Below are 13300 nucleotides of genomic sequence, written 5' to 3'. Positions count from 1 at the left end.
TACGAGTTTCTGAAGTTGTTCTAGTACAAAAACGTTCATGTCTTCGTCTTCTTACCTCATCAGGTATATTTTGCAAGGAAATATAGAGGTGAATTAATGTAGTGATTAAATATGTTGCTGTCATCCAGGGTTGTAGCTAATGGGGTGAAAGGTGGTAACGATTCTAGGGGCCCACAAGTCCAGGGGGGCCCCTCAAATTCTAAACGAAAACATTTTAATAGGAAAGGGGCCCAGAATACCTTGCTACAGCCCTGCTGTCATTAACAACAAAGCCGCCCGCACATGGATCCATTTTTCTGTTTTGAACATTGCCATAGAAACTAATAATTTCTGAGTGATACGGTGCAATCCACTCAAAATAGAATCTTTGATTTTGTAATTGCAGTAGCTTTGTCCCAAATGACACACTATACACTATGCACTTACAAAATGTACTATGAGTAGTGACACTGACTACCACCGCTGGAGTCGCGAGTTCGAATCCAGGGCGTGCTGAGTGACTCCAGCCAGGTCTCCTAAGCAACCAAATTGGCCCAGTTGCTAGGGAGGGTAGAGTCACATGGGGTAACCTCCTCGTGGTCACTAGAATGTGGTTCTCGCTCTCGGTGGGGCGCGTGGTGAATTTTGCGTGGATGCCGCGGAGAATAGCGTGAAGATTCGATACCCGCTACATCTCCACGGTAATGTGCTCAACAAGCCACGTGATAAGATGCGTGGATTGACGGGCTCAGACGTGAAGGCAACAGAGATTCGTCCTCCACCACCCAGATTGAGGCGAGTCACTACGCCACCACGAGGAATTAGAGCACATTGGGAATTGGACATTCCAAATTGAAAAAAAAAAAAAAAAGTGTAGTATCGTCCCAAATAAGTTTTTTTACTACACAGAAGCATTCGCTGTTTAACAGTTGATGGAAATGACGTTTCAAACGCACGTGATGTGTTGCCGCTAGCTTTAGCATTAGCCGACCTCAGTTCAACACTTGTATATTAAACAACGTACATATTCACACAGCTTGGGGTGATGGTGAAGCGTTCAACTCACATTTGTAACGTGCTGTCTATATGGAAGTTTTGCTAGCTGCTACATTATTTACAATTGTTTTGTCAGACCAGCAGCATAGCCAGGTAACTCCGCCCCTTTCCTCTATCTACGGCAAGCCATGTACGTTGAGTGCATGAAGTGTCCAACAATCCACACCCCGTTTTGATGGTTGAAAATGTATATCATCCGGGTACTTAAAGTACACTTCTTTTTGCTGCATTTTCAGTGTAAACTTGCTACTCGCGCTACAAAATGGCGTAGAATAGGGCAGAAGTGTGTGGTTTGGGACACACCTAGTAATCCTGGCATGACGTGAACGCGTAGTCTCATATGTGAAACTAAAGCATTTTTGTAAGTTGCTCTGGATAATTGTCTGTGAAATGTTTAACTTTTCGGTGTTAAAATATAATGCTTATGATGCAGAAACAATTAACTACAAGTAAGCTATAAGACGTTTAATGTCTTCAAACTGTAAACACGACGTCTCAGTGGGGCTATAAAAATCACTCTGTTTTGAGCGACCTATCCAGCCTGACATTGGATCAACGGGGACAGTGTTTGAAAAAGCTGTTTGAAAACAATGTTTATTTGGTGACGCTAGTGGCGCAGAAATTACAGAGTTCAGCTTTAAAACAAATGTAAATGAACATTTCTTCAAGCAGCTTAGTCATTGCCAAACATACCTTAAAAATAGATTCCCTAAAGTGTCACGTTAGCAGAAAAACTATTTACAGAGAACACATTTCCTGTTCTTTTATGGTTTAACTTTGGTTCAGTGCAGTTCTGACTTTTGATTGTAATTCTTCACCATCTTCAACTGTGAATCCTGTATTTTCCATGTTAGCCCTCCAAATGCCGTCATTTTCCCTATATTTTACGTTGTTTGCCTCTTGCCGCTGTTATTATTTTACTATCGTTTGGAGTAAAACAGATTTTTGTGACATTCTTGGTTTTCTGTGAATGTATTCGTCGTGTCTGTAAATGTAATTTCGATCTCTGTAGATATAAACGTCTCTCGGTTGCTTGTGTCGAGGCTTCTTTGTCCGGACCACAAAATTTCGCTGTCGAGCCCTGAAAGAGTCCGAATCCTGGATAAAGAGGTTGGGTGAACCTGGTCTGAGCTCTGTGCAGGAGGATCATGGAGTCGGAGACGCTGTAGAAGGACAGAAGTCCTGCTCTGTAGTCCAGATACACCCCGATCCGGTGGGACAAGGGTACAGCGATCTCAGTCTCCAAGTTATCGTGCACTAGTGCGTATCTGAATATGGAACAGTCCAAACTCCACGAGTGTCTGTTGAATCCAAACCCACTGGCATCGTCTTGCCCAGTTCTGTTGATGTCTTTGTAGGTGACTGCAATGTCGACACCATACTGACCGCTCCAAGTAGCCTCCCAGTAGTGGCGTCCAGTCAAACCCTCCTTGCTCAGCACCTGGGCCCACCATTCAAAACGGTCCGGATGTTCTGGGTATGGCTGAGGCTCATCACTGCAGGCCACTGCTTGGTTCTGCTCAGATAAGCAGAGGTTCCTGTGGGCCGTGTTTGGATCTAGACTCAACGGTACAAGAACTAATGGGAGAAAAGAAACAAGGTGATTCTGGAGTTCACTGATTACTTTATAAAATAAGCTTAACTCATTAAGTGGTCTCACCCAGATATCACATGTCCATCTCCAAGATTTCTAAGAGTGATTCAACTGGAAAGCATCTCATTCTAATTTTTGTGTACACACATCTGATAAACATCTTAAAAAGAGCAGATTTATGTACTCTCTAAATCATAAATGTCTCAAAGACATTACCTCTTAGATGTTCCTTGTGCCCCAACAGTTGGACATTGAAACGACCAAGGGGGACACCCCCAAGTCAGACGAAGATAGAACCTATTGCCCACCCTAAAGGTCAAAATGTCCCCCCAAAGATCACATCCTAGTACCAGCCCTGCTGATTACTATGTGAAACTGAATGTGAACCAAGAAAGAATTATCGAAAACCCAAGGTTGGGAATGGCTTGTGGTTTGATAACTGCATTTACATAAAAGTTCTTGCAAGGCTTTCCAAGGCAACTTAAAAGATTTGTTGTTAGCTAAAAACTAAGTACTAAGGCTAAACATCCAAATTATTTTTGTTGCAGTGGGTTCCCTTATTGTAGCTTTGGCTTTAATTGTAAAGTTTTGATGTGTTTCAATTCAAAAGATGGAATGACTCACATTGGAGGAAGTCCTCCCTCATCTTGGGTTCGGAGGGCAGTAAGATCTTCTCAGTTTTCACTAGACAAACAGAGGTGCAAGAGAGTAGGGTCAGTTGAATATGGCACACATGGAATATGCAGACCTTTTCCTCATTTGCTGTGTTGATTGTGCGGGAAAAAATATTCAGAATTCTTGGGGAATTCTTGACTTAATGGAGCTGAGAATATTGATAGCTGATAAACATTTGTTCAAAATACTCTGGAAATGACGGTCTTTAAATTTTGTGGGTGCAGATTCTGTACGGATGTAGTTATATCCTTGTTTCAGACACTTACAGTCCATCAACCAATTATCTGATGCATGATGTACATTAAGATGACGAGCTGATGAAGTCCACCAGTTTCAATATGGCTGCTATGCAACATTTTATTAGCTCACCAGGGAACAGAGATCGCAAAGGTACGTCCTTGTTAGATGGAAAAAAAAATTCCACAAGTTCTTCACATATTTTCACTACTTTCTTTTGTGTTATTTGTACAATCTTTCACAGCATAGGTGGGTCTAAAGGGGGCTGGGGGCATTGCCTATCTAGAGTTTCCTTGTGCCCCCCAGAAACTTCTGATGCCCCACAGCCCGGTCAGATTGCAAAGCCAGCTTTTTGTGCTCTTTAGTTTGGCGAGGACATCAGTGTGGTTTCCAGTGAGTAAAATTGGTTTGCCATCCATCATTTATGTAGACCAAATTAGTTCATCCGTCATAAATTTTACCTGCAGAGCATATCCTGCTTATCTCCAGTGTCCAAATGCCCTCTGTTTGTGCAGTTAGTGATAAGAGAGATTTGATGACTTCTCCAAAAGAGAACTGCGGATTAGCGGTCAGGATGGGGAAGTCTTCAGACTGAGAATTGGGCCAGCGAGACTGGACTTCCTGAAATCAAGAGAAGAATTGAGGAGCTACTTCTTTACAAAGATGATCATGACATCACTACAGATTAGTACAGCCAGATCTCATGAAAATTGCGTGACAACATGGGAACATTTTTGCAAAATGATATTACGTGGTTCCTTGCACATATCGATGCAAGTCCAAGGTACTACTCTAAACCTTAAATCTAAACCCCATAAAGTCATAAAACGCAAATGTGAGATGAAAAACGCAATTCACGTCATTTTGTGGTGCTTCTATGGCACTTTTGGCTACGTTTGGACTTGTGTGCTCTTCAGGACTCGTACCCCTTTACATCGCAAGTGCAATGCTCTGTCAGCAACCGTGCAATTTGATTGCACTTAAACAAGCTTGTAAATGTAGTTGGTTATGTAACACAAATGTTAAATGAGTCATGCACTACAGTAAATGTAGCATTGTGTGGCAAAAAGTACATGTTTATGAACTGACATTCTGCTGTTTTACTTGTGATTTGTGTGAAAGGGAATACAAGTCATTGTTGTAGCGCCTCTAGTGTTCATTTCACCAGGAAACTGCTGTGATACGTACAACGAGCCACTTTAAAATTGTGCAAAAATGTAAGTATAGTAACGTGATTCTTTTGATTTCCTCAAACTAGGTCTTTGTATGTCTTCCGCTCTGTCAGTACTGTTACCTGAAGGAAATGGATGTGATCGTCAGTGTGTGAAAGTTGCTCTTGCTCGGACTGTTTCCTCTTTAGCTTCGAGATCTCCTGTTCCAGACCTTCCATGTGTCCGTGGATTCGGTCCATCTCATTGGTCATCTGAGTTTGGATCAGCTCAATCATCTCTGTGTGGCTCCTCCGTATAAAGCTGAGAAGTTCGGTAAAGATCCTGTCACCTTCTTCCTCTGTCGCCTGACTCAGGTCCTGCACACATATAGGCAGATATACCAGGGCTAAATTGTTTAAAACATACTATGCAAACACATACAAAATTGGGTCCTAACCAGTGTTATGATCGCCAGACAAGTTGTTTTAAGGGGATGGAAGTCGGCTGGAGTGCCCCCATTTCAGGAGTGGTGCACAGAGATGGGGAGGGTGGCGGCTTCCGAAGAAGGGTCATCTAGAAGACTGGGGAATTTGGAGTTGTTTGTTGGGAATTATTTGGCGTTCTTGGAGGGCTCTCGGGGAGGGGCAGTGGAGAGAGGGGTATAGTTATTAATGTGTGTGATTATTATATATATATTTATTGTGTGTGTGTGTGTGTGTGTGTGTGTATACTAATGGGTGACCACAGGAATATTTGTTGAGGGTCAGGGTGGGGTTGGGGATTGGGAGGGGGAGAGGTAATAGTGGGGGTTAATGTTGATTCTGTGTATATAAGGTTTGCTTTTCTTTGTTTAATGTATGAATCAATAAAAAAAATGTTAATCAAAAAAAAAAAAAAAAAAAAAAAACACAATATGCATGTGTTGTTCTGGTTCTTTTTTGGCTTACAGGTGAATTGTGGAATTTCTGTACCACTACCGACACTAAACTGAATTGCCCAAATTTCAGTTGTTTCTAAATGTGTTACTTTACTACTCCTACCTAGGATTGCCAATTGTCCCATATTAGCCGGGATTTGGGACATCCAGTGATTTGTCCGAAATAATTAATTTCCCATATTTAAGTGGCATATTTTGCCCAATACGTCTATTGTCCCGTATTTAAGCTGGGTATTTTGTCAGAAATTAATATTGTCCCATTTTCAAATGGCACTGTTTAGCCAAAATTAATATTTTCATGTGCCATATTTAGGCTGAAATGAAGACTTTCACGTATTAAGGGGTGTATTTTGCCCAAAATAAATATTGTCCCGTATTAAGCAGTGTATTTTCATCTAAATAAATATTGTTCTGTGTTTAAACAGCGTATTTTGGCCCCCCAAAAAATATTGTCCCGTATTTAAGCGGTGTCCTTTGGATGAAATGAATATCATCCCATATTTAAACAATGTATTGTTCACCTAAGTAAAAACTGTCCCGTATTTAAGTGGCATATTTTGGCCAAAATGAATATTGGCCTCTATTTAAGCAGCATGTGGCTGAAATGAAAACTGTCTCATATTTAAGCATCATAATTTGGCTCAAATAAATATTGTCCCGTATTTAAGCAACATATTTTGGTCAACTTAAATATTGTCCAGTATTTAAGCAGTGTATTTTGGCCTGAATAAATATTGTCCCGTATTTAAGCGCCGTATTTTGGCTGACTTAAATATTGTCTCGTATTTAAGTGCCGTACTTAAGCCTAAATGAATATTGTCCCATATTTAAGCAACTTATTTTGGCTGACTTAAATATTGTTTTGTATTTAAGCAGTGTATTTTGGCTGAAATGAATATTTTCCATATTTAAGCAACATACTTAAATGTTGTCTCGTATTTAAGTGCCATATTTTAGCCTAAATGAATATTGTCCCATATTTAAGCTGCATATTTTGGCCAAAATAAATATTGTCCCGTATAAGTGTCAAAATGCCCGTATGGAAGTGACAAAGTGCTCAAACATCCCATATTTGTGTGGTGAAATGTTGGCAACCCTCCTCATACCACCACGAACACAGTCTTCCTTTCAGGTATTTTAATTAACAGTAAGTCCCACCCCAAACTCACACCATTGGTTGAGCCAGCAACAAAAAGAGCAATGTTTTGAAAAGTGTTTACACACTTTTCAGCCAGTCAACTAACCAATGAATTGCTTATAGTTGACTCTGAACATTAAAATGGTATAGGACAAAGTATTTTAACATAAGATTGAAGCTTAAATATGAAGTAATTTTATTTTAAGCCATAAACTTACCCGGAGGACATTTGCAACATTCTTCATTTCCTTCAACTCATTCTCTCGAGCCGTAAGCTTCTGTTTGGACTTTTCCAGCTGCCTCTGAAGTTGATTGGACAAAATCAGTCAAGATCTTTGACTTCACAGTACTTTTATACACTCAGCATAAATATGGTGACTGTAGACAACTGTTGTGGTATCTTAAGGGGTGTTCAGACTGACAGCAATTAACCAGAAGTGAATCATTTTCAATGAGAGTTGTCGATTGGATACTGTCGGCAATGCAACAGAGTTGAGCAGAGTTTATGAACTTTGCTGATTCAGCCGTTAGGGAAGAATGCCTACTCACGAGCAACAGTGCAGAAACTCGCCGACCTCCACAGATTTAATCGCCACCAGTGTAAATGCACATTTAGTCATGTTTTGTAGATGTGGAACTAGGGTTGTGGAACTTTTAAACAAAAAATGACCAGAACGGAATGACTTTCATGACGTTCGGTTCCGTTATTGGTTCTCGAACTTGCATTCTTCTGCCGATGCAGACTGGACACCGGACTTCGCGAACAAATGACTCAAGAGCCGGGTTCGTTTTAATCTATGAAGCGTACAGTATGACTAGCGTAGTCTGATTCCTGAACAAATGAAGGTCGGTTCTTTTGAATCTACGCCGCAAAACATCAAAACAAAAATGGCGCTTCCTAACGAACAAATGACCGAAAAACCAAAAGTAATTCATTTCGTCATGTCCGACTCGAAATGAACCAAGAATTAGAGTATTTACCGTATAGTTGTTGAAATTACAATACATAGTCAAAGATACATTTTAGAAAATTAATGAATGAAAACATATTTATTAAACATTCAGTGTAAACACCATTTGCAAGATTCCGTTCTGTTAAAATATTTAATGATCTCATCATTTGGTAACACTGCTGAGGGCAGGAAATCCAAGAGGAATTGCACTTCTTCTTTCCAAATGTTTCTTCAAAGAATCATTACTGAAACCGAATCAGAATTGGAACTGGAATTGTTAAATTCCTTTGTGGAATCTGATGTGTAAAGTGATTTAGGTGTGTCTTAGTTTAACTTGTTGTGGCTTGTGACCGTTTCTTCACCTTTAACTAGGCAAATAATTGTAAATTTCTCTATGTGTTTGTACTGTCATTGTCCACGTCTTCGTTCTGGAGGGTTTTTGAAGACCTTTTGAACAAACTTCAACAGGCTATTCTTAAAAATATTCACCAATTCGATTAACTGACTTTCTTTCAAACCTGTTAGAAACTTATTTTGGTGTGATATCATAAGGTTTATAAAACATGCATCAACCAAACCCCAAGCCACGCCCTTGCCCCGTCCCAACCTCACCTGTTTCTCTTCTCGCCCTATGGCAACCGAGACTACATCGTGACCTTTGTGGTCGTCCAGCATGCAGAGGTAACAAATACACTGCTGGTCAGTGCGGCATAAAACCTCCAGAAGTTTCTCATGTTTGGAGCACATCTTCCCCTGCAGATGTCCCGTGACTTCCACTAGACAGTGTGTCTTCCCTGCGTTCAGGTCATTGTGTATCCTGAGGTGAGTATCGCAGTAAGAGGCCAAACACACCAGACATGATTTAATGGCTTTCCCTCTATTCACAGTGCAGGAGTCACACTCCACATCTCCAGTTTCAGCTTGGACATCCACAGAGGTGTCTCTCTGAAGTCTCGTCCTCTCCAGACTCTCTGCAACCGATGCAATGGATTCATCCTGATCTGTCCCAGATGTGGAAGTCTGTTGACACTGAGGGCAGCTGTTTTCCTGCAGGTCCTGTAGGCAAACAGAGCATATGCGTGGGTCCTGCTGGTCTTCCATTTCCGTGGAGGAAAGTGTAAAAGGGACTCAGAGAAACAGAAGTACTTTAGTTTCGTTTCTACTGATTTCCTCATGCATCTGTGAGGGCAGGGCTCTGTTATGACACTCGAACAGTGTGTTTATGTGTGTGTGTGTGCGCGCGCGTGCGTGTGTGGGCAGGCCACAGATATAAAGAGACAACATTGAGTCATGCTCTATTGGGAAAAAGCAGAGAGACATGCGGTTGCTTGCCAGTGAGGGACTTACAATGGAAGTGAATGGGGCCAGTCAATTAATGCTAAAATACACATCCTTTCGAAAGTATATTCAAAAGATGTAAACATTATACATGTTAACATGATTTTAGTGTGATAAAATCACTCACTTACCTCGTATGTGTATAGTTATATCCAATACAGGGATTATGGGTTTCGTTGCCATGACAACAAAGTTGTAATATTGGCGATAGCTTCCACAGATGAGGTTATTATAACACTAAAATAATGTTAACGTACATAATGTTTACATCTTGTGGCTGTACTGTTGAAGCCATGTTTATTTTAATGTTTACTGACTGGCCCCATTCACTTCCACTGTAATGTTTTTTTTTATTTTATTTTTTTTTATAAAAACCTTTTAATCACTATGGACCCGCCGGCAGGGGGGGGCGCGCTATATCGCGAGAAAAGTTTCCGCTTAAAACATTAAAATATCCATATACTGTACATAAGTCAGACTTATGAGGTATAATTTGAAAATGTAGAATCTAAACTTTTCAGCGATAACCATCACTTCTGCATTTATGTTACATAAAATAACAAAATAAGACCTCAAAACATTCGCGTTGAAAATTAGCGCCCCCAAGAGGAAACGGGGTAGAAATATTTATATGAAATAAAAATCCCTCACTTAGCACCTAAATGGACAAGTCATTTATCATATAAAAGCTCTCATTCTCAGAAATGTGACTATATAGTTTATTTTGTTGCCCTAATACCACAGTTCAAAAGATTTTCAAAAGAATCACAAAGTGAAATATTATTTCTGTAAGTCATCAAATACAAATGTCTCTTTTATGCTCCAATAAATGCTGCTGTAAATTTATATCTGCTTTTCCTTAGGAAGTTCTCTTAAAAAAAAAAAAAAAAAAAAAAAGAGAAATTTTTTGCTTGGCTGAATACTCCAATGTTATATCTTAGATGTCCAGAACAAAATATGCCATCCAGAAGGAAAAGCATGCTAAACAAATCATCAGAAAATATGTTTTCGACTATTCATGAAAAAATCTCAGCTTTCTAATGACACCTAGATTGAGCTTTTAGTCCACTCAGAGGCCGAGATATTCAGTGAAACAACAAGGGTGGTGCTTTAACTGAAAATTAGACTGAATGTCTATGGACGAGCACATCTGTGAGGGCCAAAATGCATTAGAGCACCACCTACATTTAGATCTGTATATTGTGATGGAACGTGATAGAGAATAAACTCTCTCTTCTAGTGCTTACTGCCACCTAGTGGAATAAAATGAGACTTTTCAAAGTGATGTAGAGTCAACAGAACCAGAATATGTTTACAAAGTTAGGAAAACAAAAAAAAGATTTGATTATCATAATATTATAAACACAAATAATATTATTTATGAATAATTGGAGTCTTGGTTCTCAAAAATGAGAAAGTTTTTGCAATTATTCCACAATAGGTGTGAATGGTGAGCTTTTAAATTTGAGTGTGAAACCAATCAGAATCAAGCATTTAACAGATGTGTGGTATAAGGGGTTAATATTACCAGTATAACCAGTTAGTAAAAGGAATCCAAATGTTCTTAGTAAACTCATGCCTGACTGGTGTCAGTAAAGTCTGTTCCTCAGGGCATCCATTATTGTGTCTTTGCAAACAAGGTTACCTAACCACCTAACCTAAATCATTTGTTGTTTTGTAACAGTTTTTCATAAGTTTTTGTGTGTGTGTGGGTGTGTGTGTTTGATAAGGTTTATATACAGTAAGTGGGCAGAGTCCAGATGCTGGTACGTTTGTCAAACAGCAGGTTGTGTAACTTGTCAAGAGGGACAATAAAATACGGGATGAAGAGCCATTATATTGGCTGTTTCATAATTTAATAGACAGACAGTCCTATTCTAAACTCGTGTCTTTATAAAGGCTGGGATACGTATATACTGTATTATACACTGATGAGCCAAAACATTATGACCAGCTGCCTAATATGCTGTTGGTCCTCCTCGTGCAGCCAATAAAGCACTGACCTGTGGAGGCATGGACTCTAAAAGACCCCTGAAGGTGTCTTGTGGTATCTGGCATCAAGATGTTAGCAGCAAATCCTTCACGTCCTGTAAGTTGTGAGGTGGAGCTGCCATGGATCGGACTTGTTGGTCCAGCACATCTCACAGATGCTCAATCAGATTGAGATCTGAGTCATTTGGAGGCCAGGGCAACACCTTGAACTCTCCATCATGTTCCTCAAACCATTCCCGAACAATGTGTGCAGTGTGGTAGGGCGCATTATCCTGCTGAAAGAGGCCACTGCCATCAGGGAATACCATTGCCATGAAGGGGTGTACCTGGTCTGCAATGGTGTTTAGGTAGGTGGCACGTGTCAAATTGACATCCACATGAATGGACGGAGCCAGGGTTTCCCAGCAGAACATTGCCCAGAGCATCACACTCCCTCCACCAGCTTGTCGTCTTCCCACAGTGCATCCTGGTGCCATCACTTCCCCAGATGTAAAAGAAAACGGGACTCATCAGACCAGGCGACCTTCCACTGCTCCAAGGTCCAGTTCAGAAGCTCGCGTGCCCATTGTAGGCACTTTTGACGGTGGACAGGGTGCGACGCACTGTGTGTCGTGACACATTCCTCCCGTAACAATCATTAACATTTTCTGTGACTTTTGCCACAGTTGACCTTCTGTCGGTTGTGACCAGACAGGATAGCCTTCCTTGCCCTTGTGAATCGATGAGCCTTGGGCACCCAACTCCCTGTCGCCGGTTTGTGGTTTGTCCCTCCTCGGACCACTGTTGGTAGGTACTCACCACTCCTGACCGGGAGCACAGTTTCAGAGATGCTCTTACCCAGTCATCTGGCCATAACAATTTGGCCCTTGTCAAAGTCGCTCGGGTCTTTACTCCTGCCTATTTCTCCTGCATTCAACACGTTGACAACGAGAAGGGATTGTTCACTTATCATCTAATCTACCCAGACCTTGACATGTGACCTTCTTAGGAGATGATCAACATTATTTGCTTCACCTGTGAGTGGTCATAATGTTTTGGCTCATCGATGTATATTTACAGCAGATATACATATGCAAGTTATCTTAATGCTGGTCTTTTCATATATTAAAAGCACGTATATGCATATGTAGGTCATATATCTACAGTATAGCAGAAATAACTGATATTAAAGCCGGGTCTTAATATATTTAACGTACAAATTTATATATGGGCTATATAAGAACTGATAGTTACATATTCAGTGCAGATATGCAAGTTATCTGCTTATCTTCTAATATATTAAAGCACATATACACATATGTAGACTATATAAACGCTAATTCTGATGTTTAAATAGATATGTGGATGTCTAGGATTTCTAAAGCAAACGTAACTGATATTTAAAGCCTGGTCCATTGTCATAAGGGCAATAAAAAAATAATGCAGAATATGGTTATTATTAAGTGAAATATTTTATAGCACACACCAGTGTATGACGTAATGCCGAATGAGTCTGTAAGACTGAAATTAAGGTTATTGATCATCATTGGTGAATTGCTCCAACACCTGAAATATGATGAATTTTGATAAACACTAGAGGAAAATACCTGATAAAACTTCAAATACGTGGCCAGAATGTACTGACTGTTTTAGTGGAAGAAAGATATTTTTGACATTTACCATAGGATATCTTATTTATTATTTACTTGGCTATTGTATATAGGCCTGTACAGTATACAACATTATTGTATGTATATAAATCTGCAAAAAAGTACATTTGGTCTGTGTATAAGACTTTGAAAACCCCATGCCTATAATAGCTTTGTATTTAATGCAGATATGTAGGTCACGTGTTGATCTTCTTATATATTAAAGCAGATATATGTATGTGTAGGCTATGTATGAACACACAACTTATATATTTAAGTTGATGTGCTTATCTAGGATGTCTAAAGCAGAAATAACTAATAAAGACTGATCTTTATAAAGCAAATATGTGGACTATATAAGCACTGCATCTTATACTGTATATTTAATGCATATATGTCACTCTTGGAGGCTGATCTTCATATGTTTACAGCAGATATGCAGCATTACAAGGCAATAAAGCAAAAGTCATTACTAAAAATGCTGATCTTCATATATTTAATGCATATATGTGCATAAGCAGCTATAATGCTGGTATATTTAAAGCGGTTATGCATATGTAAAGCAGAAGTCAATCCGGTGAGTGTGACGTGCCTCGTGTTTTTATGAAACCTCATAACTACA

At 39.8% G+C, this 13300-nt stretch overlaps 2 protein-coding genes across 2 annotated transcripts in view; one reads left to right on the top strand and one right to left on the bottom strand.

Annotated features, from left to right (window-relative positions):
- Positions 1-1613: 1613 nt before the first annotated feature.
- Positions 1614-8953, bottom strand: ftr92 (finTRIM family, member 92). The gene is made up of 6 exons (XM_051661428.1): positions 8333-8953; positions 6986-7069; positions 4836-5069; positions 4003-4162; positions 3254-3313; positions 1614-2613 (listed from the first exon to the last, which is right to left on the bottom strand). Exons 1-6 carry the CDS (start codon positions 8819-8821, stop codon positions 1913-1915), a joined length of 1728 nt encoding a protein of 575 aa, XP_051517388.1. The 5' UTR covers positions 8822-8953; the 3' UTR covers positions 1614-1912.
- A 211-nt stretch (positions 8954-9164) lies between these two features.
- Positions 9165-13300, top strand: part of abcg2a (ATP-binding cassette, sub-family G (WHITE), member 2a) — a 28128-nt gene continuing 23992 nt past the window's right edge. Inside the window, exon 1 of the mRNA XM_051661425.1 lies at positions 9165-12066. The gene's annotated coding sequence lies outside the window, so the exon portion shown is untranslated. The remainder of the gene's footprint in view (positions 12067-13300) is intronic.

Source organism: Myxocyprinus asiaticus, chromosome 29 (genome assembly GCF_019703515.2).
Source record: "Myxocyprinus asiaticus isolate MX2 ecotype Aquarium Trade chromosome 29, UBuf_Myxa_2, whole genome shotgun sequence".
Classification (NCBI taxonomy): Eukaryota; Metazoa; Chordata; class Actinopteri; order Cypriniformes; family Catostomidae; genus Myxocyprinus; species Myxocyprinus asiaticus.
The sequence above is the reverse complement of the archived record's forward strand: the minus strand, read 5'-3'. Positions and strand labels throughout refer to the sequence as shown.

Bases quoted from the DNA above. Each gene is read 5' to 3' on its own strand.
- ftr92 (XM_051661428.1), bottom strand. From the start codon at position 8,821: ATGGAAGACCAGCAGGACCCACGCATATGCTCTGTTTGCCTACAGGAC. The intron at 5,070-6,985 runs GTAAGTTTATGG...ATATGTGTGCAG, and splicing joins ATGTTGCAAATGTCCTCCGG to GACCTGAGTCAGGCGACAGA. The intron at 4,163-4,835 runs GTAACAGTACTG...TCTTGATTTCAG, and splicing joins ATCACATCCATTTCCTTCAG to GAAGTCCAGTCTCGCTGGCC.